Source organism: Dendropsophus ebraccatus, chromosome 6 (assembly GCF_027789765.1).
Source record: "Dendropsophus ebraccatus isolate aDenEbr1 chromosome 6, aDenEbr1.pat, whole genome shotgun sequence".
Taxonomy (NCBI): Eukaryota; Metazoa; Chordata; class Amphibia; order Anura; family Hylidae; genus Dendropsophus; species Dendropsophus ebraccatus.
Genome location: NC_091459.1, coordinates 113,734,518 through 113,762,276, shown reverse-complemented (window position 1 = coordinate 113,762,276; position 27,759 = coordinate 113,734,518). Strand labels below are relative to the sequence as shown.

The 27,759-nt window shown below is 42.5% G+C and overlaps 1 protein-coding gene across 2 annotated transcripts in view; it reads right to left on the bottom strand.

Annotated features, from left to right (window-relative positions):
* The window catches only part of STAG1 (STAG1 cohesin complex component), an 89,806-nt gene that overhangs the window by 8,738 nt on the left and 53,309 nt on the right, over positions 1-27,759 (bottom strand). For both annotated transcript variants that reach the window (XM_069975690.1, XM_069975691.1), the window contains exons 2-20: positions 24,094-24,222; positions 23,878-24,007; positions 23,388-23,546; positions 22,218-22,314; positions 21,070-21,146; positions 19,394-19,598; positions 15,197-15,348; positions 14,593-14,666; positions 11,296-11,419; positions 10,020-10,118; positions 9,014-9,093; positions 7,231-7,338; positions 6,908-7,022; positions 6,027-6,144; positions 2,124-2,227; positions 1,880-1,972; positions 1,435-1,524; positions 744-947; positions 466-536 (exon numbers count right to left, since the gene is read on the bottom strand). In XM_069975690.1, coding sequence (XP_069831791.1) covers positions 466-536; positions 744-947; positions 1,435-1,524; positions 1,880-1,972; positions 2,124-2,227; positions 6,027-6,144; positions 6,908-7,022; positions 7,231-7,338; positions 9,014-9,093; positions 10,020-10,118; positions 11,296-11,419; positions 14,593-14,666; positions 15,197-15,348; positions 19,394-19,598; positions 21,070-21,146; positions 22,218-22,314; positions 23,388-23,546; positions 23,878-24,007; positions 24,094-24,122 — 2,129 coding nt within the window. In that variant the 5' untranslated portion in view covers positions 24,123-24,222. The remainder of the gene's footprint in view (positions 1-465; positions 537-743; positions 948-1,434; positions 1,525-1,879; positions 1,973-2,123; positions 2,228-6,026; positions 6,145-6,907; positions 7,023-7,230; positions 7,339-9,013; positions 9,094-10,019; positions 10,119-11,295; positions 11,420-14,592; positions 14,667-15,196; positions 15,349-19,393; positions 19,599-21,069; positions 21,147-22,217; positions 22,315-23,387; positions 23,547-23,877; positions 24,008-24,093; positions 24,223-27,759) is intronic.

Here is a 27,759-nt window from a genome sequence, read left to right as displayed (position 1 = left end):
AATTACAAGTCTGTTTTAAATTAAACCCATCTAAAATTTAAAATAGACCATATTTGTATTCAATTTCACCACCCAAATAAGTTTTTTGCATTTTTATTTTATGAAAAAAAGACCTCATATGGGTCTGTCGTTCAAATAAAAAAAAAAAACCTTAAATTGAAGGGATTAAACACCTTCGGCCTTTTCTTAGGGTGTTCAATTGATATGATGAACATAATGAAGAGGGTTGGCATCTACTGTGCCACGGCCCCTTCAATGATTACAAAAGCAAAGCAGTTTGTCTATACGGAGGCTAGTTCTACAGTCAATGACATCTAAAGTACCAGGCCCAGCCATACCCACATGTACTATGTCTATGCACTCCTCAGTGGAGCAGCCTGACATTTCCATTCTACTGATCAGTGAGGAAATGGAAACAAGCAGGTACGTCATACCATATACTGTATGAAGATAAAGTGTACTCACTTGTGAAAACACGTTAACCGCTTTAACGAAGCCAAGACATTGTATATATCATCTTCATCGGCTTCTTCAGCCTGGAGAAACAATTATATAACTGGTTATACTTCATAGACAGCAGAAAAATGGATTCCAGAAGGCTTCGCTCAGACCATCCTATCTGATTTAGATGCATTAGGGGTACTGTCCCTTTATTAGTTGATAACCTTACAAATTTTGTCCATCATCATCATGAATAATAGAATGCAATTAAACTACGGTAGTAGTCAAAACCTAACACTTACTTCTTGCAATAAATCCTCCACAGCATGTGAGAAGCGATCTACCAGCTCATCGATCAGCTGACTGTGGGCAATGTCCACTCGGTTCTGGATTGTATACTCCTCGCTGCACAGGATGCTGTAGGTTTTACTGCATGCTTCTAATACGTCGGACTCTGTATGTTTCTCCACCACAAACTTGATTTGCTTTAGTAAGCTGTCCAGGTGCTACGGATAAGACAGAGAACACTGTCAATTAATAGCACACGCCATATGTGAATAGCCTTATAGACCGCTAGCCCCATTAAACTAAGGGCCGTATTACACAGGAACATCATAGTTTGAAAAATCGTTAGATTGTTCGGATTTAAACAATAATCGTTTCATGTAATAGCAGACAACGATTAAATGACCAATAAGAAATAGTTGATTGATAGGATCTACTTATTTTCATCATTGATAGTTCAATAAATGGTTCAAACATAATTCGGTGTAATAACACGTTGTTCGCTGGTCTATCAGCCAGGAAAGGAGAAGCGCAAGAACGACCATAAGTAACGATCATCGTCCTGTGTAATAGGATGATAACGCCTAATATCGCCGAAAAATCGTTTCATGTAATACCACCCTAAGAGTACAAGCTTTTCAGCCATGAACACACACTGGTACATATTATGGAAGGTAAAATAGACATAAAGAGACATCGCTGACGTACCTTTTCCATCCGTCCAGTGCTGTAGAGCTCTAGATCAAAATACTGAGGGATTTGTAAAAGATTTGCCACTTTCTCTGCATCAGCAGAATACTACAGGATAAAGGGAGATGAAATATTAGGAGACAATGATTTTACACAACACAACTTGAACACCGCAAAAACAAATTTACTGTAAAGTCAGATAACTTAAAAGGGAGTCTAAATAAGCCAACGAAATCTGATCCTCTGGTGGGTAGGTTAATAACCCCCCCCCCACCACCACCACCACCACATGGGTTAGCCATATTGGACACACACATTTCCTGTCTGTATAGTTCAGCAGTACAAAAGATGCCAATAAGTCTCCTGATCTAATCATGGACCCAAGGTTTTTAAATGCCTTTGTAAGGGACATTGTCAAGCATGCATGTATACATAAGCAGTGAGAAAAAGACGACAAGCACACCTTAGATAGCAGCATTGGAAGTGCAACAATGAAGTGTTCAGTCAGCTTATTCTTGTCGTCAATTTGTGTTTTTCGCTCCTTGGCAGTTAAAACCTGGGGAGGGAAATTAAATTAAATAAAAAAAATATATATAAAATAGAAATATATATATAAAAATGTTAAACCAATCACAGTGGATAAAACATTGACATTACTAATACTACTGGCTGCACATAGAAACACAATGGACAGTGAAGCTACTCACCCTCTTCCCAGTCCCCCTCCCCACCGGTGGATGTGCTTCTGCAGCCTGCCGAATCGTGCACACCATCAGCTCTATGAGTGCGCTCTCCTGCCGCTCAGACATCACTGTAAGACAAGTCACAATGGACGCTTAGTGCAAAACTTAGCCAGTCTCCTATTACAGATACTCTGCTATAAAAACCCTTCTACTAGCCGCACTATAGGATGAAAGAGGAGACAGGAGCCGGATATTCAGATGCAACTACACTGGGATGCTGCCATATTATTGAATACGTGCCCCATATCATCATATGCACTTTTCAGAGGTCAGAGCAAGAGTTTACAATACATCCTGCATTCTGTCCACAGTTCATGGCAATGGTTATACAGCTCACACTAGAGTTACAATTCCTGGTGTTAAACCACCTAGATGCTGTGGTCAACAGTGACTATGGCATCTAGGCACATGAATACTGCATGATGGTCCCTTTGGTTGATAATGTCTGAACTAATAAAGGTGTGGTCTAGGCTTAGAAACCAGGACGTGGCATTAATTAAATGGGTGTCACACTGACCCCTTTTCAGTGTCAGGGTATGTGCATATCACCCGCTGCGGATTTCGGAGCTCGTCCCTGCTGGCGGATGAGCACATCTCTGCTGGTCCCATAGCCTTCATTCTATGGTCTGCCAGATTCCTTTAAGATGCACACTCAATTGACTGAGAACAGGCAGCAGCTGCAGTGGAGAGTGGATTGAGCCCCCCCCCCTCCTTTTCTGGCATGCATATGAGGCATTACTATGAAGGACTATTACCAGAACTTCAATTTTATGGTTACTTGACATATCAGGAAACTAAGAATCTAAAGAAGTCAAAAAGGCCAATATACCCCAAAATACAAATACAAACTTCAGATAATAGTTGAAAAAAAGCCAGGCAGGAAAAGGCAGAAAAAAAAGTTATATTCCTCTAAAAAAAAGATCTTTAACTAAAAAAAGTATTTAGCTGTATGCCTGTAATAGTTCTAACACCCAGAACAGTTACCCCTCCAGTTATGCAATATCTCTAAGGAAAAGCAGCTTTCTTCCAGATACAGCACTCCTCCTGTCCTTAGCTTGTGTGTGATATTGCAGCTTAGGCCTTATGCACACATTCCATAATTTACGGATCCGAGTTAGTGTGAATAGCCCTATAAAAAAAAAAAAAAAAAGGACATGTCCTAGTACGGACCCGGTGCGGACCCTGATTTTTTTTTTACGGATCCTCTCATTGAAATCAATTGTTTACGGATTGTAACATGTTACCATCCGTATTTCCGCAAAAAAAAAAATGGATTAAGTGCATTGAAAAGCATTGGAGTAGTAAAAATGGATTTACAGAAATACGGATGCAATACGGATGTCCAATCCGTAATTTTTAGCGGGTTGTTTCAGGACCAGAAAAAATTACTGAAAGTGTGCATAAGGCCTTAGTTTCAATGAATGAGGCGGAGTTGTAACACTACACAAAAGCTGTGGCGCTTTTTTTAAGCAAGCAGCTTTATTCTTCTAACCTTTTATTGACAGAATTAGGAAGCACTACATGGAGCTGCACAAGTGCTCTGGAGATTTGCTCTTATTTGTTCAGCTTGTTTCAAGTGAACTTTTTTTCCCCTCCGAAATAATAACACAAAAAAACAGTGTTTAACCAGCTGGAAATGACAACTTATACATTGGCGTCTTTGTAAGATCAATGACTGCAGCGTTTACTTAAGAATAATAGATGAAAATTTTCCTGTAATTGGTGGCATAAAATATTTACTATATGCAAATGGCATCGTACAACAAGTACTGTACAATGTAAGAAAGCCAACGAGGATGAGTATCCCCGCTGTGCATCAAAGTCTCCTCATTTGGTGTTTGATTATAAAATTGTGGTGTGAGCGGGTGGGTGGAGGGGGTTACACACGCTGCTATGTTAGAAAAGAACTTGGTTGAACTGCATTTTTTTCCCCTTAAACCTGCCTTTATACACTCAATCACAAGAGGTCACAAACCTAAATATTGTTAATGTGGAGGTGCCCCCCCATAGTCCCAGCTCTCTTCAACTGTACAGACAGAATGGAAATAACTAAGCACTGTACTCCAGTATCTGTGTCCGGCCCAGAGAACTCAATGCAGTAGTAGTGTGCATGTCTGACAAGCTATATAACCAGGGGATCATCTTGTTCAGTGCTGCTTTCAATATTCAGACTACCACCAGCCAAACACTGATCGCCTATCCTGCAGATATGGGATGAATTTTAATGGACTAAACCCTAAAACTTAGAATTCAGCCTCTTTAACAAAGAAAAAAAAATAAAAATCTCCATAACCAATATTTTAAGGGCAAGAGTGGCGCACATGCACTACGCAGCTGAAGCCAATTCTCTCAGTTGGGAAACCCCATGTAAGAGCCATGTGATCAATAACATTAAGACACTTTAATGGTGCATTAACACAGATTTATCCAACAGATATTTGAAGCCAAAGCCAGGAATGGATTTGAGAAATCTCAGTCTTTCCTTTATGACCTGTTCTCTTCAAAAACCTGTCAGATAAATCTATGTAAACCCACCCTTAGGCCGGTTTCTCCCAAGTGTAATCTTTTCAGAAACACAGCGGCTGTGCAGGGAAGCAGCCCCGTCGCCGATCCTCCTGGAGGTCCCTCAGGACATACATATAAGATAGTCTATACTTACGTCTTGAGGAACCACCAGGAGGATCTGTGGCGGCCCGGGGGATTTACGCATGCGCAAGAAGCAGCCCGTCTCTGACCGGATTGCTTCCCTGCGCAGCCGCCGTGTATAGAGCCCACTATGCAGTTATGAAAATGCATAGTGGCCAGGACGGGAGGGGGTGGGCTGGGCGGTTTGCGGCAATGCTCTCCGGCCCCGGGCAACACCCTAAATGCTCTTATGCAAGTAATTTGCATTTAGCGATTTTAGAAAATGTGGGGGCGGAGAGGGGCGAAAGTAACTGCCATATATTACTGAGGGACACAGCTAGTGCGGCATATCAGCAGGTTCTCTGGGAAGAACCTGCTAATAGTTGCGCTTTAAAGAGGTTGTCCACCTTAAAATAACTTGTCCCCTATCCACAGGATAGGAGACAAGTAAGATCACAGATGGTCCCACCTCTGTACCCAGTCAACCTCCAGATTGGCCCTCGGCTTCTTTGTGTTGAAAACAGCCGTGGGTATGGCTCGTGACCTACGGCTCTATTCACTCTCTATGGAACCACCGGAAAAAGCAGAGTACAGCACTTGGCTCTTTTCAGCGGTCCCTGAGGGATAAATAATGGGCCGGTGTTTTATAGCCAAAAATATAAAGTATGTTTTAGGAAATTCTGATTGTGCTGCATGTATGGTAGATATTGTGAACGGGTTAATAAATCGAATGCAAATGATGTTATAGCCATAATTCTATTTACCAACACAAACTGCTAATGTAGTTTATTACTAGAGCCTGATATTGCAATGCTGCACACAATGTTTAGTGAATGGTGTGGCACTGCAACAGATGCAGGTTATAGGTCGCACACCTCTTTGCCACCACTGACCTTGTTGCGACTGCCCTGTGACCTGTCTGACTTCTCTCCTCACAGCTGTAAATCAGACAAGTCGCAGAAATATTCTGTTCAGGTGGCTTAAATGCAATCTGCTGTTGTATAACACATCACCATGCAGCCTTTGCATTTATGTGGAGATGCCACTGGCTCCCATTGCAATAATGGCAGAAAACCAGTGTAATGGCATGAGTAAAAATATAACTATAGTGTTCCCTACCCATACACACTATTATTTGAGATTTTCTATCATGTAATATCATGGAGAGCAACTCATGTTTCACATGTAACAAGATAAAATTATCAATTGTATCCAGATTTAGTCCATTGAATTCAGCCCTACCTTCCTCTCCTTGAACTGGCTCCTCCACTAGCAGCTCTGCCATGCACTCCCAGTCCTTCAGAAGTTCCTGAGAACTTTCCCACAAGCTGTCCACTAAATACGCTGCATGCTCATGTAACTGTGGGATGAAATACACAACACTGTAAGTGTCTGAGAACCAACAGAGCACAGCCTACATGACTGGGAACATCACAGGAACTCATTTTATTGTTCCCTTATAACTAGAAAAACAAAAACTATTAAATAGTTCCTATTAACTTTTTTTTTAACCAGTCTGTGTATACAGCTCACATATAACAGACTACAAATAAAGGGTATATATTCTGATACTACAGTCATGCGCCACTACATCTGCTCCTTTAGTCTTCCTAACCATAGACCTGATAGGATAAAATAAGGAGACAGATAAAAAGGTGGGACTGCAGAACGAGCCTACTTTCTGTAGTCTGTTACCATGGAAATGCATAAAGCTGTATAACAAAAAATGGTGGGAAGTTTGTAATGGTAAAAAATGGTGGACAATGCCTTCAGACGATGACATTTTGTATGAGTTTCACAAAAAACCTGGTTAAACTTAAGGCCATGTTCATACTATGTATAGACCGGTGGGGAGGATGGATGATCTTTTCGGCCGCAGGATTCTGATGTGGGCGCATCGGTGCACACCCGCATCAGAACTCTCCACTGCATGCTATGGAGCTCCGTCCGGGATCCCATAGATGGACAGGTAACGTATATTACTGTAATAATCATGGCCGTTGTACAGCGGCCGTGATTTTACGGAAATATACGTTGTGTGAACATAGCCTGATTATGCAAACTCCATATACAAATTACTGGTATCTACACAGTGAGAGGATTGTAACAGGAAAGCAGCTTACCTCACTTTCAAGAAAGAAAAGTACCAGCATTTTTACAAGATTTCCATTCGGACTACTACGCCCTCTTCTTTTAGCCAAAGCCTCTTCAGCTTGTGGGTCATGTCTACTAAATAATCTGGACAAAAGGGGGAAGAAAAAAAAAATATCAGTAAAGGCAAAAGCTATGTCTAAAGTGGTTATCCCAAGATTAAAATGCATTTCATATACAGTGTAGAGGGCACACGTACAGTATCTGACCATGTCTTCTCTATGAGACTGTCCACCTTTACAACTTACACACACACACACACACACACACACACACACACACACACACTACTAACTTCTTGTGCAGGAACTCCCCAGCTGCTACCGCAACTGGCCGGTGTGCTGAATAGACCAAGTGGTAAACGTTCTCACAATCTTCGTTGGAGAGGGCCTCTTCGCTGCCACTGTAATGTCAAGCAATACAGAAGATCAGTGCTATAAAGTCTAGGGAAACTGTCAGCTAGTGACTACGTTCAGGTCATTTTCTGAGCGCATACAAGTACTCAGAAAAACAGATATTTCAGGCTAGAGCCAAAGTTTGTATGCACCTAGGAAATCACCTGTAACAAGCAGACTACGTTCAGTTCATCGTATGAAGCCTGTGCCAATACGAGCACAGACACATATGCAGACGATAGAGACTTTGCCAACAAACCAGAAGCCACACATTGGACCACATTTTGGCTCAATTTGTGGAAACTTTGGTGCACATCCTTCCTGTGATTTATATAGTATATGTGCCAAAACAAACACTCATTTCCAACCAACTTGCTTTGTTTGTTTACCTGACTTGGAAGCATGTTGCCAGTAGATTTCAGCTCTTCACTGCATTTACTAACTGAGAAAACTTTGGTGGATATTACACCATGCAAAAACAGGGTCCATGGAGCCTCAGTCACAAGTCTCAAAACATGGGAATAGCCAGATATCCCTTCTGGGAAGGAAACCCTTCCTAAGGGGTGCATCTTCGTGGGGAGATCACTAAACCACCCTGATACGTGGCCCCATAAGTCCCACTCAGTTGCAAGTTTTGAGACACAAATAGGGAAATACCAGGGTCGCTCCTTTTACGTCATAGTCTAACTCAGTTGCAAGTATTACGACATGACAAAGGAAATACCAAAGCCAGGCATCTATCCACAGACAGCTGTTTTGGGGTATTTGCCCCTCAGTGTGGAGCAGAATTCTGGCTAATGGAGCAACAAATAGTAGAACAGCAAAACACAGTGATCACTGAGCTCAGAGAGATGAACAAAACCATTTTCAAAGCAGTCCTCATATAAGACTCCACTGATACATTGCTCCTAAATAATTTTGAATATACAAAAAAGGTGTCCTCGCAACTGAGTGTGACTTAAGGGGCTACATATCCGGGTGGTTTGGTGATCTCCTCACTAGAAGGCACCTCTTCGCAAAGGGTTTTCTTTCCCAGGAGGGATATCTGGCTGTTCCAGTGTTTTGAGACTCTTGATTGAATCTCCATGGCCCCCCCCCCCCCTTTTTTTATGCATATTCAAAAAAAATTTTTAGGGGGAAATGTATCAATGGAGACTCAAACAAGTACTTCATTGAAAATGTTTTTGCTGATCTCCCTGAGCTCAGTGATCCTTGTGGCATATATTACATCAGCAATAAGGGTCAAATTTACTGAAAGCACCAGCGTCAAAGTAGTAATGAGACAAAATAAAAAGCCGGGCCAAAAACAAATGACAATGAAAACTTGCATCATGGGATCTGATAGTAAATCGTAGCAGGAGAGCAAGCTGGGGGAAATGTGAAATTAAAGATGGTGTCTGACAAGATCGAGACAGGAGTCTAACTACAGGCTGGTGACCATACTATACAAGAAAAAAACTGATCACAGTGTAATAGACAATCAGGTACAGGAGCGGTGACAGAGGGAGTTTTCACTAGACTACTACTTTAGTTAGGATCACTCAGGAGCTTTAGTACAGTCCTATATAAAATTACAAATAGATTATCTCTGCAGCTCAATGCTGACTTTACTCTAGTACATCTGGATTCTCCCAGACTGTCACTATAATACAAAACATGTGACGGCAACACAGGATAACTTACTGGAGGATCAGGGTGACCAGTCGGATCGCTTCAACTGCTACATCGTATTCTTTGTCCAGGGTCATGGAAACAATCCGATCCTGAAAAAATTGATACAAAATTTTACATTTTTTTTTTTTAATGGAGTGAACAGTTTACATAAAGGGATGGTACAGCCAAGTTTGCTGCCCTGGTCCCAAAAGACCATATTAGGAGCAGATTGCCCACTGCCTAGAACACGCTAAGTACTTATACAGTCAGTAAAGACAGAATGACATACCCATCTGACAAGACCCACAAGCTGAAAAGATATGAGATCAGCTCTAGTATTTTCTAAAGCCTGCAATCCCAACACACACCAATAGAGGGCCCTGAAGTCCTTCACGTAGATAAAAAAAAATGAAAAGCCATTGATTGGAACAGTGACAGACACAACAATGCGCTTCGGTGTCATTCTGCAAGCTTTGGAAGCCAAGAGCTTACATGTTACAGTACAAGGGGAAAACATGAACAGCGATTTCACTCAACAGCTAAATTAGGTTCCGTAACTAGATATGAGCGAACCTTGAGCATGCTCAAGTCGATCCGAACCCGAACTTTCGGCATTTGATTAGCGGTGGCTGCTGAAGTTGGATAAAGCCATAAGGTTATGTGGAAAACATGGATATAGTCATTGGCTGTATCCATGTTTTCCAGACAACCTTAGAGCTTTATCCAAGTTCAGCAGCCCCCGCTAATCAAATGCCGAACGTTCGGGTTCGGATCGACTCGAACACGAAACCGGTTCGCTCATCTCTATCCGTAACATTTCTTAGAGCAGCAGAGAATTCTGTCAGATCTACACCAATGTACCATAGAGTAAGCATGTGCACTAGAATCTATGTAGCAATGGCTACGTCACAAAACATCTAGTTTTATACCAAATGTCAGAACCTCTATCCTCCATCATAGGCACAGTATTAAAAAAAAAAAAAAACACACGAGAAAAGAAACGGGAAACAAAACTCCGCAGAATGAGGGGGCATACCTTGAACCTGTTGGTGAAAAGCTCCAGCTTCGGGAATAACTCCCGGTTGGTGTACAGGCTCTGGAGGGCTTTCAGGCACTTGAGCCTCACTTCTCCTTGCTGCATAAAGCACAGAGAGAACTGATCAGTATAAATGGATGAGAGATTACATTGATATACAGACAGCACTCAGCCAAAGTTATTACAAACTAGATTATTATATATTTATACTGTAAAAAAAAATAAAAAAAATTAATATATATATATATATATATTCATTCCCCCTATTTATTCCTTCTTACAAAGTACCACTCGAAACACCGACACGCTCTCATTCCCTTCCCTTGAGCTGCACATATAAAAGGTTATATTTACTCAGCATGTCATTTATGTTGGTAATAGATGAGGCAGCCTTTAGGTTACGCCAAGTCTATTGTCACATTTTGAGTCCTATAATCCTGCACCCATGCCCATGAGTGAATATACATTTAGGGTGCGTTCACACCTACAGGATCTGCAGCAGATTTGATGCTGTGTTCAGTTATTTAAATGAAATCTGCTGCAGAAAATCAGCTGCAGATCCTGTAGGTGTGAACGCACCATTAAAGGGCATTCCAGCAATTAAAATTTTATATATATATATATGTATATATATATATATATATATATATTTAATTATTTTTATTTTTAAACTTTAATATAGTGGTATAATTTTATTCAAGAAAATGTAAGAATGCTTTTTTTTTACATTTATACATTGACTTGCAGTAGTAAGGCACCTCTGCTGCCACCAATGGCTGTGTTAGGAGCTGTGGGGCTACACAAGCCATGCATACAAATGCATTGAGGCTCGTGATGCTGAGCCTCAATGTTTATTCCTTTACATATTAGCATGAGATTATCATCCATGGGGAAGCAGTCTGTCAGTGGTGCTGCAGCACAGTGAAGCACGGCTAGCAGGGATAAGCACAATCACTGCTCGCTCTCCAAGTCTAATGTCTATTCTAATGCTAATATGCAGCCCTGCAGTTCCTAACACAGCCATTGGGGCAGCAGAGGCTGTGTCGCCTCTTACTGCTGCCAGACAGTATTAAAGAAAATGTAAATTTTATATTTTTGTTTACAAAGTTAATATATAAAACAAAAGTAATTATTTTTTGCCTGAATTTCCCTTTAAGGGATTTACCGGCTCAGGGTTCGTGAGACAGTTTTTCTCTCAAGCCCCTGGAGCTCAGTCTTGACACTGAACAGATGCATAATGCAACAATCTACTTTATCGCTGATCAGTTATCCTCACCCGGTCGTGAAGGGTCCAGCCAACATATTTCAGATAGCTGTCATTGAGGAAAGCGTCGCTGTACATCTTCATCCAAACCCCTATTTCTTCAATGCAGATGGCTCGGATCTCAGCAATAGCATCCCTTTAAGGAAAAAGTACACAGAAGGAAAAAGTGTTTAACCCTATCACTGATGGCAGCATTTTCCTACTTTTTTCATAGCAAACATATCAAGTGATTTCTGCTCCCTTATCTGCGAGCACAATATGGCTGAGGAAAAGGAGAAAAGCAGAGACCTGCGATACAGAGATATATATAATGTGGTACACGGTGACTGAGTAAAAAGTGACAAGACTTCAAGGAGAGGCGGTGAGAGGCCTGCTGACTTCTGCATATTCTGAATGTGTGTGAGTGCATATGTATCCTCCCCCAGCTAAAAAACTGCTAAAGAAGTTGTAATCTAATCAACCAACTTGAGAGTTCACAAAATGACCTGAATGCAGACCGCCGTGTGTGACCAAAGAATCACACAACGTCTATAGAAATAGATAGGTATAGATTTGCTAGCGGGACCCTCCTGTCTCAGTGATAAGTGTGCAAGGTCTGACTGCTTATGCACTTCCAGAATTGTAAAGTGCTGTGGAGTTTGTTGGGGCTATAGAAAAACATTATTATTAAATTCATTCTAACTAAATGGAAAGACAAGTGAAGCCTTAACCCCTTGAGGACGGAGCCAATTTTCGTTTTTTCCTCCTTGTGTTTAAAAGGCCATAGCACTTGCATTTTTCCACCTAGAAACCCACATGAGCTCTTATTTTTTGAGTCACTAATTGTACTTTGCAATGACAGGCTGAATTTTTGCATAAAGTGCACTGCGAAACCAGAATAAAATTCAAAGTGGGGTGAAACTTAACAAAAAAACCCTTTATTTAGGTTTTTTTAGTTTTTACGCCCTGGGGTAAAACTGACTTATTATATATGTTCCTCAACTCGTTACGATTACAAAGATATGTAACATGTATAACTTTTATTGTATCTGATGGCTTGTAAAAAATTCAAACCATTGTTACCGAATATATGTTCCTTAAAACCGCTCTATTTCCAGGCTTATATCGCTTTTATCCTTTGGTCTATGGGGCTGTCTCAGGTGTTATTTTTTGCACCATGATGTGTTCTTTCTATCAGTATCTTGATTGCGCATATACGACTTTTTGATCGCTTATTACTACATTTTTTCTGGATTTGATGCGACCAAAAATGAGCAATTTTGCACTTTAGGATTTTTTTGCGCTGACGCCGTTTACCGTGCGAGATCAGGAACGTGATTAATAGTTTGGGCGATTACGCACACGGCGATAGCAAACATGTTTGTTTATTTTTATTTAAATCCTGGGAAAAGGGGGGTGATTCAGACTTTTATTAGGGGAGGGGGCTTTTTACTAACACTTTTTTTTTTACACACATATACTAGAAGCCCCCCTGGGGAATTTCTAGTATAAGTGCATTGATCTTTCATTGAGATCTTTGCTGTATAGTTTTACAGCAAAGATCATCCAACTGCCAAGCCGGGATCAGTGCCATTTGGGAGCAATCCCCGGCCCGTACAGATGTGTGGATCGCTCCTCCGGGTCAACGTCCCGGAGGAGCGATCCACCCCACTAGACACCAGGGAAGTGCTGGATCTGGTAATCGGATGCAGCTGTCATCGTTGACAGCTGCATCTGGTTACTGTATTAGCGGACACGGCAATCGGACCGTGCCTGCTAATACCCGTGGCCCTGGGCTACACGCGGCACCCGGGACCGCGGCGGTTCAGAGCAGGGTTGCCGCGCGGCCCCGCTCTGAACACCTCTTGGGGACATATGACGTACGGATGCGTCATATGTCCCTAAGAGGTTAAAGTGGTAGTGCAGCGCATTAGCAGCTGCGTCATCAGCAGCTCAGCCGCAATTGGCGGCAGTGGGGGGCCGGCATGAGGGACGGATGGAGCGGTTCAGCCGGCCTCTTAAAGGCGACGTCATTGTCACAAGATGGTGGAAGGGGGTTGACACGAATGCGTTAAGTATAATGTACCAACACTTCCGGGTCTAGCGTGGGGGGGGGAGAGAGAGAACACGGGGAAGGGGGCCATTCACATACATAACACACATTACTAAGTAGCATAATTTTGTAATGTTTGTTATTTTGTAAACCAAAACTCAGAGCAGGCAAGGAAGACATAGGCCAGAGATTGAATAAAGACACCAATGTTTATTCCTAGTTATAACGCATCAAAACCAAAACATTTATTACAGAAAGTAAGGGGGATTCTTTTGCCACACACTGATACTACTATATAAAAAAAATAAAAAAAACACCCCAAAAATAACGAGTTTTGCGCTGGATATGTATAGCAATCAGCATGTGGTGTATAATGTATAGTAACTGCATAAACCTGATAACACAGCAGCAGTTTGTAGATACAGGAAGGAGCTGAAGATCCCCATAATGGCTAAGTGTGAGTGCAGGCAAGTATAGCAGCAGTGTGTATAGCTGAGTGAGTGCAGGCACATTATAGCAGCAGTGTGTATAGCTGAGTGAGTGCAGGACATTATAACAGGATTGGAGAGGATGAGAAACACAAGGACTGACAGAGACTGCAGGGAGCATGAAGGAATGAGCGGGACTTATGTGGGAACAGTATAGCAGCACACTCTGCCTGGGGAGAAAGGAGTTACAACTATGAAGAGATTACCTCCACAGTCCTGTCCTCTGATGCAAGCCCCAGCCTGAAGTGGATCTGCTATGATTTGGAAGGTGAGGGAGACTTCCTTGGTCATAGTACAGTGCCGTAGACCACCCTGTTCAGACCATGCCCCTCCCCCGGTCCGCCTCCCACCCAATACAGGGAGCTCTTAAACCAAAGCAATGATTTTAAACCAAGTCACAATTTTGAAAAATTACAGGCTTGCTTTAAACACCATGTTCAGATCAACAGAGGAAAATGGCATGGGGCATTTAAGGGTTTATCCACGATGACAAAAAACACAGTTTCTTTCTCCAGGAAACTTGACCACTCTTGTCCTCAGTGTGTCTGTGGTTTTCCAGCTCAGTTCCACTAAAGGGAATGGAGTCTAGCTGTGATACCACTCACACACCAAAAATGGCACACGTTTTGAAAGAAAGTGGCTGCGCCGTTTGGCTGTCCAGGTATGACGGGAACTGTAGTTTTACAAAAGCTGGAGGGACACGAGTTTGAGGCCCCTACTTTATCTATTTCTGAGGTAATAAGTGAACATACTGAGTTAAAAGTTTTGGGTGGATCTAGCTACTGTTACCTGTATCTGTGAACAAAGATGCCCTTGAATATGGAGTTCATCATATTTTCTATTTCGTCTTGGTTTTCCTGAAGCTGTGAATTAAAACCATGACACAAATTGAGCCAACAAAATATCCCTAGAAAATATTCATAGTGCATACCCTAAAGAATAGCACTGCTCAAAGAGACATTCCCATCTGGACACCGACGATATTCACAGGCGATGTCAAAGTGTCTAACAGATGCAGGTTCCAACTATCGTAGGATCGAGGGCCCCTTAACCTGCCTCCAGTCTGACTGCTGAAGGTGGCCCGGAAGCCAAAAACAGCCAGATGGACTGTTTTACACAGCTTTTAGAACTCCCATAAAGGTTAATGGAGTTGCGTAAACAGCACAGACTGCTACTCTGGTTCCCTTAACTCAAAGGGTAGTTAGTTAAACTACGCAGAACAGCGGCCACTCTCAGGTTCCCAACCACCTCCAGCAGCAACAAACATGCTGAAGAGGCCTGGGGGACCTTGATATTGGTAGGAGCCACATCTATATTTATTGCATACCTTATGAACATGCCCAGATGGGAATAGCCCTTTGATTGTAATGTAGAATAAAGGGCCAGGGTTTACCTCTTTCCTTTTCTGTAGCAGCAGCTCCAGCCTCTCATTGGCTCTTTTACCAATCATTTTGTTCCTTTCCGCCTCATACTGTCGCTGGGTGTTGTCCTGGTGAATACTCAAGTTAAGCGCCACGTTCACCAGCGCAGTCATCAGCTTCATCGCTGCACGTACACAAATGCAACAGTTAGTCAAAATGCACAATATACTCCAATGTCAATGTGTTAGTCCCTTATTGCAGAAACACAGGAAAAAACAAATACTAAATTGAAGAGCTCTTATAGTAATGCAAAGTGCAAGACCTCATCTAATACTGTCTATTTCGTAAGGTCCTGTGTAATAGGAGATGCACAGCCAGCAGCTGATTAAAGGAATGGCCTGCACACACATAGCTAGCCATGGCCGCATAATTATTTAGCTGTATAGCCATGGCTAATAGACATGGAGATTGGAGCTCTTGTCGCGGTGGGTCGGGCCATCTAATACGCCCTTTAGAGAGTATGCTTCAATTAGATGGTCTAAAAATGTGGCTTAGCCTGTTAGATAAACTTTAAAAGTGTCTACTTTAAAGCTTTAGTGTCACTTGAAGTAACTTTTGACAAGTTAGACATGTCAAAAGTTACAGAATGCATCGGGCCTCACTCCATAATAAATGCTCCCTCTCTGTCAATATTTAATTTTCTCTCTGTTCAAAAAATGAGACCAAACACAGGAAGTTCCAGTTCTTTGCACGCTCATGCAAGGAAAGACACCTGGTCATCATGCAGGTTGTATATGAACTTTTGCCAATTCTATTATCAGCTATGCAACTTACCAGGAAACAATGCTCTTTGTTATGTAACAATTCAGGCAGTATAATGTCACTGTGTGATTACAGAGGTTTTGGTGCTTTGTGACAGGAGAGCTGACCATACAATGCAAACACCCCAGGAGTCTCTGCTACTGAATGTGGACGTACAACTGCTCGGTGAAGACTTGTCCCATTCTGTGCGCGCTGAGGAATGATTGTCTTTCAACACCATGTCTGTGAACTCGCAAAGAACTGGCACTACTTGTGTTTGGTCTCTTTTTTTGAGACCAAATATCAAGACATAGGGAGCATGTACAGGAAGGGAGACACCTAGTGGCCATATGTAAAACATTAATTTAAACATTGGGTGAGGGGGTGAGGGAATAGATTTTACAAAACTGCTTGTGATCACGATCCCAGTTGATGTCTTTCTGCGACAGTGCCTAATGTGGCCTCTGTTATGGGAATTATACGGAGGACAAAAGTGGTGCCATTTCTGTAAGTCAGCTATGTTTTTTTTTAATCCTGGATGTGTGTGATATTATAGCTCAGTGCTATTTAGGTGAAAGGAGCAGAGTTGTAACATTGCACACAACCCGTGAACAGAGGTGGTGCTTTCTTTCTATGTGGCGCTGCAGTTCCACAGTGACTATTTTGAATATCTAGGCTGTCCTGCTATCATGCTGTTACTTGTGGAGCCAATATGTAAAGAGGGTCTTGAAAGACAACCGTCAGATCTTGAACATAGCTCAGGGCAAACCCATAAGAAGGTTACGCATCCTCTCTTATGAATGAGCATTGTCATCTACACAGATTGTATGCAAAGCAAGCCTCCGGTGCAGGAAACCTACGGCTTTTGTTCTAATCCTGTAATCGGAGCAGTTTGAAGCCGACACAAAACAAAATCATAATAAAGGTAGCTGACAAGGTCATGAAACCATAATTGCAGCGTTAAACTCCCATAAAAAAAAGCTTTAGCAAAACCCTGCAGGTCCCTGAATGGTGTATAGAACGGTATTAACACATTAAGCTCTACCTAGAAACGCACGTGGATAAACATGCGTCACTGTTCATGGGAAAAGAAAACAGCAGAACCGTCAGAGCACAGACAGCAGCACCAGCGAAGGAGAGAAGAGAGGGGATGTCTTCCATCTAATTAGAGTTCTTAAGTTTACCAGCATGGGGCAGCAGCCGAAAGAGATTCACAAGAACAATCTGCCCCAGATACAGAGCAGTCGACAAAGAGGAACAAACACAGAAACAAGGTGGCAGCAGAGATTGTAAGAAGGATACAACAACAGAGACCATACAACAGTGCGCTCCTCCACACCGGCTTCATGCTTTACATATGGAGGGGAGGAGAGACTGGTCACTTGCTGCATGACAATGAGAGAAATGTAGCTGTACAACATGGTTTTATGGTTGGTTTTATACTCCACTTTTCATAGTAGCTTGCTGAAAGTGACACTCTGCAAACACTTTCGCAAGTTCTAAGATTGAAAAAGTCTCATAAAAGTTGCATTAATTGCGTTAATTGTCATTTAAATTAACTTTTTACATATTGCACAGACATTTCGGGAGTATAATTCATGGAGGGGGTCTCAGTGCTGATACCCCAACCGTTCTAGATGTAGCAGGGGAAGTCAGGTTTCACTCTCCGGCTGTCCGTCCCATCCAACTGGACTAACAATAAAACCCATCTCTGGTGACTGGTCAGCCAACTGGGGAGAAAAGTGCGGGCCAACCGGCTATAACAAATGGTCAGAGGAGCTCTCACCTGCCAAATGAGAACCCGTGGGGAGAGAAGCGGCAGCCACATGCTGTTCTCCCCACGCTATGGGAGCATTCACATGCAAAAATCTCTGTGCACGAACTGTATTCTGCGGACTGGACCTCGAAAACCCCAACATTGTGATTCATTATGATGTCTGGAGCTCTGAAACTGATCACGATGAATCACGATGTTGGGAGCTTCGAGGTCCAGTCCACAGAATACTGTCTGTGCACAGACAGGTTTTTGCAGACGTCTGAATGACCCCTATGTCTGAGACCAAGACGGTCCTATAGACCTAGACTATAGACATGAGTCCGGCCTGGTTAAGAGAGCCAGGAGAGAACGCCTTAGAAGCAGACTTTTCCCAACTCACTCTCAGTCAAAGTTTGATCGAACAATCAAAACTCTCTTTTTTATGACTGTGCTCACTTAGCTTGTGACATGTCGGGCAGACGTATCAAAAGTTAATTTAAATGCCAGTAACATTTCATGGATGGTGGAATTTTTCCTCTCGACTGTTACCGCTATGATTTTACTGCAGATTACAGAATTTAAAATCTACATAGCTCAGAAAGGACAGAGCTAAAGGGGGCACATTTCTAGAACCCCTTTTTCTCTCCACTGATTACTAAGAAAACACAGCTCCACTTTTGTCCCCAACCACACTTTCTTGTATATTATTGCTTTCATATATAGTTTTACTTTTAGCATTGGCCTTAAAGTGTAACTATCATTTATTTTTATTTATTTATTTTGCAGAAAACAATAGTACAAGTGATTTAAAAAAATAAATCTGTCATAGGTTTTATTAGGCAAAAAAAGGTTTCTGTACTCAAAAAAGCTGTTTTCCAGCCTCCCCCCCCCTCACTTATCTGCTCTTTATCAGGCAAAATCATCTAAATTACACAGGGGCAAAGTAAAGACGGCTTGCCAAGTACACTGAGAGGGATGAGTGAGCAGGAAGAGTAGACAAGCAGCTGTACAGTTATGAGACTGGGCACATAAAACACTGGATTCACAGGTCAAGAAGTTCCGTGGTTATCTGGGAGCTTGGTGAGATCAGACTGAAGGATGATCTACTGTGCAGGGCTGCCTTTTCTCCTCTCCGTGCTCAATCATTCCCCCCCCCCCCCCCCCCTTCCATAGACCGTAAGGAAGACAGAAATCCTGCTTCTTCTGAAGTGAGGGGAAAGCTACAAAACAGCTTTTTGGAGTACAGAAGGACTTGTACTACTCATACTTATTGATTTCTGCAAAGTGAGATTCAAATCTTAGTTACACTTTAAGGGATTTCCCAGGAAAACCCCAAACTTAACACAATGCCTTCCTGTGGACCAAAATAAATCCTTGCACACTGCAGCTGTGATCTCTGCTGGGTGCAGCTTCTGTCATGTCCTTCCTTCTTTCAGTGATGTCCTCAGAACACAAGAGGAGCAGGGGAGGGGTGCCGTGCCGTTGTTCTAGTGCATGGAGAGGCATGGGAGTCATTTGGGGGGTTTCCCCTCTTATTTAATTTATAACCTCCATATAAACTCTTGACAAAATATAATAGACACCAATTCAATCTCTAAAAATAACAAAAAAAAAAACAAAACAAAAAAAAACAAACCAACAACACACTTTCATAGATGATAAGAGATTTTACCTGCCAGTGTGCTTGTATGCCTGAAAGCTCTGACCTGGGAGTCTGAGAGACCAGTCAGCAGGGAAATGACTGTGTCCATCATGTACTCGTCATATATGATGCTGTACTGACACTGCCGGATCAAGACACCAATGAACTCACAGAAGTTGCTGCGGAACTTTTTCCAATGAGGGCCGGGCATTGTTAGGGGGTAGTCACCACTATCCTATGAAAACAAAATGGTGCGCAAAACATCTACATTAAACTGTCTAAAAGTGAACAATTTAGTTGTTTTAAGTTGCATTCATATGACTAACAGGGTTCTGTAGTCATCATGAAGAATGTATTCAGATCCCACCCTGTGACCTCAGAAGCCTTTCCCAAAGCATTGCCCGGTTTTCCTGATCCCACAATTCCATCCAAGTCTAAACGCAGCAAATGACGATAATTGTATCGGTAACTATATGGATGAAGACACCATAAGTAGCCCACTAAGAGAAAGGGCCCTATTACACCAAACAATTATCAGTAGTACTTCGCCGATTACAGACAGTTTCAGTCAATAATCGCTTGGTGTAACATGCACAAAGTCAGCTAATTTTGATCTTTCAACAGGTTGTAAAATAACAATGACAGCTAATGACTTTAATAAGCCCCCAAATGATCTAAGGATCGCCCCTCCTGCAACTCTCCCTGCTCGCTGTCTGTGAGCGTAGTAGCACAAACAGTGAGCGGGGAACAAGGAGATTGTGCCGTTTAAAGAGGTTATCCAGTGCTACAAAAACATGGCCACTTCCTTTCGGAGACAACACGACTCTTGTCTCCAGGTCAGGTGCGGTTTGCAATTAACCTCCATTCACTTCAATGGAACTGAGCAGAAAAACCCCACCACAAGAGTGGTGCGGTATTTGGAAGAAATTGGCCATGTTTCTGTAGCACTGGATATCCAGCGGTACAAAAACATGGCTTCTTTTCCCCCTCTCTTGTGTCTAGTTCAGGTGTGGTTTGCAATTAAGCTCTATTTACTTCAATGGAACTGAGTTCCAAACACCACCCAATCTGGAGACAAGAGAGGGGGAAAAAAAAAGTGTCTGTTTTTGTAGCGCTGGATAACCCCTTTAATACAGCCCTAAAGTGTCCTGTCGTTATACCTTTGAATGTCTAAGTCAGCAGTAGATGTGATAAAAAGCAAGTTTGCAATTTACATTCATTATTTTTTTTAGTTTTCATGGAAAACACGGCACTTCCTGTTTTCTGACTGTTTCCTGTTATTTGGGGAAAAAAAAAAGTCAGAAAACAGGAAGTCCTGTGTATCCCAGGCCATCTGAGCGCTCACAGACAGAAGGCAGTCATGTGATTGATGGACACATTGAGCTGTGACTCTCTGTACTGGCCCGGAATTCCTTTGTCTTGATTTTTTTTTTTTTTATCCAGCACAAGTCAGATAATCTGCCTTCTGGAGACTGGATTTCTGGCAAGTTCAGCTTTGTTTTACGGCATGATAACCGCAAAAACAATAATGAATGCATATTACAAACTTGCTTTATATCACATATACTGTTGATTTAGATTTTGAAAGTTGTAAAAACAGGTACACTAAGTTAAGCTTCTTTCACAAAGTGCTGTGGATTTGGCTGCAAGGCTTTATATTTGACAAAAAGTCAATACAGGTTTAGTCCTAAAAGCTTACTTCATACCTCATCAAACTCTTCAGTCATTTTCCGAATAATTTCAGCATTCTGCATATTCCTGAACATTTCAATCCTTACAGTACCTGTAAAAAAACATTGTAGTATTCATAAGGGGTATAGACACAGTTAAACATGATCTCAATAATAAGGCTACTTTAATGTTGTGTTATGCAGATATATCAGGAAATCCCCCAGATACACACACTATAAATAAATAATATATATAAAATTATATATACACATATATATATATATATATATATATATATACATACACACATATACATACATATATACATACACACACACACCCCTACACCCATTTTGCTTAGATGAACTCTTTTCCTTGGAGTGCTGCAGTCCTATTTTTGGTACATTTGGTTGTACCAGTGGATTCTGGTGTGACTGCTGGCACCCACCACCACTTCTTTCTACAAGTGCTGTAGGTTTTGTGTATATCTGTGTATTTCTGTTGCAATGGCACCCCTGTATATAGGCACAGGTTGTAGAAGAGTACATCTCTGTGTATGGAAGCCTATTGATGTGGTCGTCATCAGGATGTTATGCAAACAGCACACAGCTCAGGGTGTTAGCTAGGCTGTTTATGCTACTCCAATTAACATCAATGGGAGTTCTGTGCACTGCATAAAAGAGCCAACTTTGTTGCTTTCAGCTTCCCATGTTGATGTTGAGATAGATACCCTCTATCAGACATTTATTACATATCCTACAGATATGCTACAAATGCAAATACCTCTTTACCAAATAGAAATTGGACCTGTTGTCCATGATAATTGGATAATAGCCACCAAGGGGATGTGATAGAGGCCACATTAAGTACATACAGCCTGTGTATGAATACATATAGCCTCAGAGCTGGTTGTTATCAGTGTTTCTAAAGCTCTAGAAAGGCAAATCATCTTCCATAAGGAATTACAGAGGCATAAGTGGCTTCCCTTACAGAACGCTAAAGCAGGCCCTATTTCAATGTGAAAATGCATTTGCCATTATGCTGTGCATTTGTCTACAGTATTGGGACAATAGGGTATTGTGTCATTGTTTCTGGCACAGGCATTTTCTATGTTCTGGAAAACCCCTTTAAATGACTACATCACCAAGGTTTCTGGCCTTCATATAGAGAACCACAATCTTACCTTTACAGCCCGAACACTGAATGAAGAAATTTATTAAGTCCAAAAGGGCAATGTCCCGGTCCTGCTTGTAAGACTCAATCCAGTCATCGACTACAGACTATATGGTGGGGGAAAAAAAAAAAAAAAAAAAAAAAAAAAAGACATGGCTTGGGTGAATAATATCACTTATCCCGCTGTCACGACATGTTTAGATCACTAGAGCGTGTGACAATTCTTCCAGTAAATATAAAACTTTTCAACATAAATGCAGATATACAACAGAAAACAGCAAGACATATCTTACTAGGCTAAGTAATACTTTACGAAACGTGTTTGGAAACTAAAGCCTCATAATGCGCATACACCCAGTGATTTTGGTGGGATCAGACCACTATCTTATGTTTATGGAGGCCTCCTGGCTCTGACGGAGGAAAGGAGGATCAGGTCTGTTAAAATTCTATGTCTGATCCTTTTGTTCTCCCTGTAGGCGTCTGGCAATGGTTTACACCACTCTCCTCACTGAGAACACATGACGGGAACCATAATAATACGTCATTACAATCTGTTACCATCTGTTTCGTATAGGGGGAATTGGAAAATACATAGATCACAATTAAAGATGTGATCTGTGGGGAAACCCAGCAGTATGCCTTCACTTTCCCTTTAGGGCCACTAGACGGAAATTCAGCATTAGGGCACAAACACACACACACACCGTATACGCAGCGTATTTACTGCTGCGATACGCAGCAGATTAGATCTAAATAACTGAACACAGCATCAAATCTGCACCATCAAATCTGCTGCAGATCTGCTGCGTATACGGTGTGTGTGTTTGTACCCTTACATGGTAACTATACAAGCACTGGTCCACCCAGAGTCTCACTTTTTTTAGTATTTGCCCTCCTGTACAGTGGAAAGTGCGCTGATAACTAATCCAGTAATCTATCAATATTTGATCAATGCTCCATTGATCACTTAATAATAAGCTATCCTGTGGCTTGACCATCAATAGTCTTTCCTGAAAACCTCTAAGTTAAATGGAGGAGCAGCATGCATGGCCTACCACTGCTCCACTCAGCCTGCATATAGGGGGAAGAGGATCTTTTGTGGACTTTAAGCTGAAACAACAAACTTTGCAGACTTGGATATTCACATAATGGTCAGTCTACAGCCATGGCTGGACATTACCTGCATGGCACTCTTGCCCATCTTCACAACTTCAAAGAGGGTGACGGGATCCCCTTCTCCATTCTGTTGTGGATGTCCATTGGCCCTCCCTCTTCCTCTGGTTCCTGGTTCTGCCCGGCTACGCTCCCCTGGAGTCTTTCGCGGTTTCTTAACGGCGGACTACAAATAAAAGAAATAATTGCGGGTAAGGCTGGGTTCATACTACGTTTTTGCAATCCGTTTTTTTCATCCATTGATTTCCATTATAAAAAAAAAAAAAACAGATCCTTTTTTTTTTTTTTTTTTAACGGACACAAAAATAAGGTTGACTACATTTTTGTGTACAATAAAAAAAACTGTTCAGTTTTGATCCTTTTTTTTATAATGGAATCCAATGGAAAAATTGATCAAAATGGATGCACACACATGCATCCGTTTACCAGTGTAACCCAGCCTTAGCGTTCCACCATGTAAAGCCTGTACATCATTCAGTGATCACAGTGCCACGTACCGGAGGTCTTCCAGGACGCCCTCTTTTTCTTTTCCCCTTAACCTCTATATCCTCCACAATATCGGATCTCATGTCGCTTGCCACTGCGGACATGTCTGTGTGCACTGTGGCGCTCTCATTTGTGGAGTCCCTAGAAAAGAAGACATATATATTGCACTCCCATTACAAATCACTCAAATTATTCTCTAAACGCTACAAGACGAGAACAGAACTTACTGTAAAACGGAGAGCTCAGAAGTAATCATCTTTGTACAAGTTCCCCTCCAGAAGAGGTATAATCCCAATGAGAATTGCTGCTAAACGTCTGCTTCAGGTTCTGTTACTGGAGACGGCTCTGTAGTAAACCTAGAAAAGAGCGGGAATAGCATTAGGAAGCGGCACTAACCACAAGTGTCAGACCCTGGATTGCTCCCATCTGTTGTGATGAGAACTAAAAATAAGTAGTATGTACGTGAAGACATGCTTATTGTAAACTGTTCCATATGGAAATATCTGCAACTTGTACCTGTCATTATCAATAACATCAGACATGTCAGAAGTTATTGATCACAGCGGGTCTAATTATTATCGGTGGAGCAGGATGGCTGGTTCAGCGGATCAACAGAGCATTACATTAAAACTACATGGGAACGGCACTGAGGATGAAGGTGAGAAACATACCTTTATCCTCAGCACCCTATCAGATTTGTCTAACCTGTTGATCGTTCCCCTTAAGGCCCATTATAGTCTATGAGGCTAAAGCAAAGCACTCTTTATTGATAATACACTACCAAAGCCACAATACCCCAAAAAAACTTAAAATACAAAATACATCCCCGGTACGGATATAACCAAATGATCTCCCACTCACAACTCAGCTAAGCAAAGGACTTCTGAATGGCACTGTGACTGCTTAATAGCAAATGGTAGCTTCCAGTTGAGAGGTTGCACTGGGAAACCAGACTCAAGGCTACACTGTCATAAAAGACAATTCAAAGGAATAGGTGGCGCTCCAGGCTTGCGGTGAAATAGACCACTTGTTTATTCACTCATCATGTGCGACGTCGCGACTCAGCTATATTGTTTCTCTCAAGCCTGACATTAAATTCAGGTATAGGAGAAGGTGGCAAAATAATAGTAACACAATAAGGTGCAAACAAGTACAATACACTGGTATTCCAAACCAGTGATAGTGAGTCTGGGGCAGCAAATAATGTGCTAGAAGGGGTGTGAGGGATGTGGAAATCCAACACATTTCATCCAGAAGGGCTTCCTCAGGGGTCTAAAGCCTCAGCAGCTGGGCTCTTCCGCTGCGCTCCTCCCTTGTATCTTTTTATCTACTTAGCATTGAGACCCATACCTGAAGACATGTCAAAAATTATTTATAACCATAATTCGTAGTAATATCTTCTATATCTTAAAAGTTAGTTCAGCAAAATGTTTTTCCTTTCAAATCAACTGGTGTCAGAAAGTGCCAAAGATTTGGAATTTACTTCTAGAAGTGGTGTATTCTTTCCAGTCTGACAGTGTGCTCTCTGCTGCCACCTCTGTCCATGTCAGGAACTGTCCAGAGCAGTAAGAAGTACCCATAGAAAACCTCTCCTGTTCTCCAGACTGTAAAGAATACACCACTTCCTGCAGGATATACAGCACCTGATAAGTACTGGAAGACTGGAGATTTGAAAAAGAAAAAAAAAAAAGTATGTAAATATCAACACAATATATATAGACGTTTTTTTACATCAGTTTTATGGTATTGGAGCTTCCTTTAGGAGTCTTCACAGATGTGATCAGCGACCTACTGTATCGCTCCAATTGCATAAAATGCTATGGCGATTCTGAAAAAGGATTTCTCCATCGTCTCTATGTCACCTTCTGCACAATCTATAGTTAGGATAAATCTGCTGCGGAGGAGATACCCTCACCACTGGCTACATCACACTCTCCTGTGGTAAGAATGGTTATACCAGATACAAGGCAATAGTCAATCTGTATAAAGTGGAATTAACCTAGTGACCTGGAGGAAGCGCCACAAATGAAACCAAGTAAACGCTGTAAAGATGCTGTGACCTCTGCTCTAAACTAAATGAGATAAATTAGCAATCAATATCTGCCCAATCTCCAATAACATCAATGGCTAACACAGGAGGAGTGTCAGGGTCATGAAACAGTTAAATGTAGCTGTCTATTTTAGTGGCTGCCACTAGGTGGCTATGTATCATAGATTAATTTAAGTTTACTTTGTTTAAGAAGAGGAGAACATCCTCAGCTGAACTCTGCAGACAGCGCTGCTGCTGTGGCTATCAGTGTTCCTCCAGTCCAGAAATCAGCAGTGACAGAGTGTTACCACCTTACACTGGGACACAGCAGCGGCTTCATCAGGGCCCCGCTGATTCTTCACATATGGAAGATTACAGGCTGTAGTAATGTGTCACTCAGGAAAAATGAGTTTAGTTTCATAGCAGCGTGTCCCTATCTGACCTGAGGTGTCCTATGCCAGGGCTAGACGGACTGCATTATATTAATGTGCATTATATGTAATATCACTAAGGTAGAAGGCACCGCAGTCATACAGCTTGTAAAACAAGGTTCTAGTATTTCCAAAATTGACAGTAAATAATCAAACAGACCCCTATAACAGAACTCTGGAGCGCTGCGTACATACAGGAGTGCCCCACCGATGCCCCCTCAATTGGAGTGCTGCGTACATACTGGAGTGCTGCGTACACACAGAAGTCCCCCCCCCCCCAACTGGAGTGCTGCGTATATACAGGAGTGCCCCACCGACGACGCCCCCCCCCCCCCAATTGGAGTGCTGCGTACATACCTGAGTGCCCCCCCCCCCCCACTGGAGTGCAGAGTACATAAAGGAGTGCCCCTCCCCCCACTGGAGTGCCCCACCCATGCCCCCTCAATTGGAGTGCTGCGTACATACAGGAGTGCCCCCCCCACTGGAATGCTGTGTACATACAGGAGTGCCTCCCACCCTGGAGTGCTGCGTACATACAGAAGTGCCCCCCCCTCCCTCACTGGAATGCTGTGTACATACAGGAGTGCCCCCCCCCCCTGGAGTGCTGCGTACATACAAAAGTGCCCCCCCTCCCTCACTGGAATGCTGCATACATACAGGAGTGCCCCTCCCCCCCACTAGAGTGCTGCGTACATACAGGAGTGCCCCTCCCCCCACTAGAGTGCTGCGTACATACAGGAGTGCCCCCCCCACTGGAATGCTGTGTACATACAGGAGTGCCCCCCCCTGGAGTGCTGCGTACATACAGGAGTGCCCCCCCCCCCACTGGAATGCTGTGTACATACAGGAGTGCCCCCCTCCCTGGAGTGCTGCGTACATACAAAAGTGCCCCCCCCTCCCTCACTGGAATGCTGCATACATACAGGAGTGCCCCTCCCCCCCCCACTAGAGTGCTGCGTACATACAGGAGTGCCTCCCAACTGGAGTGCTGCGTGCGTTCATACAGGAGTGCCCCCCCCCCCCCCACTGCATCCCAATTCACATTGCACACAATGGACCGTGCGGCCAGAGCCGTACTCTCCATTGTGTGAGCTGACAGGTTCTCTGCGGCTGCTATTCAATAAATAGAGGCCACACAAAACGGACATGTCAGTTTTTCGTGCGGCCGGTTGGAATCCCGTCCGGAGCGTATACCATGTGTATATGCTCCGGACGGAATTCCATTCATTCGAATACAATGTGTGTTTACCATAAATCTCGACGGTTGTTGCAAATTGCGAAAAAACGGACGTGATTTATGCAAAACATACTGTGTGTGAATATGGCCTAACTGTGTAAGCACACCAATCACCTCATGTCCACCTGAGTATTAACTGAACTCTAACTATAAAACCACATATCTTGGGAATAGGAGGGCAAAGCAAACTATCATT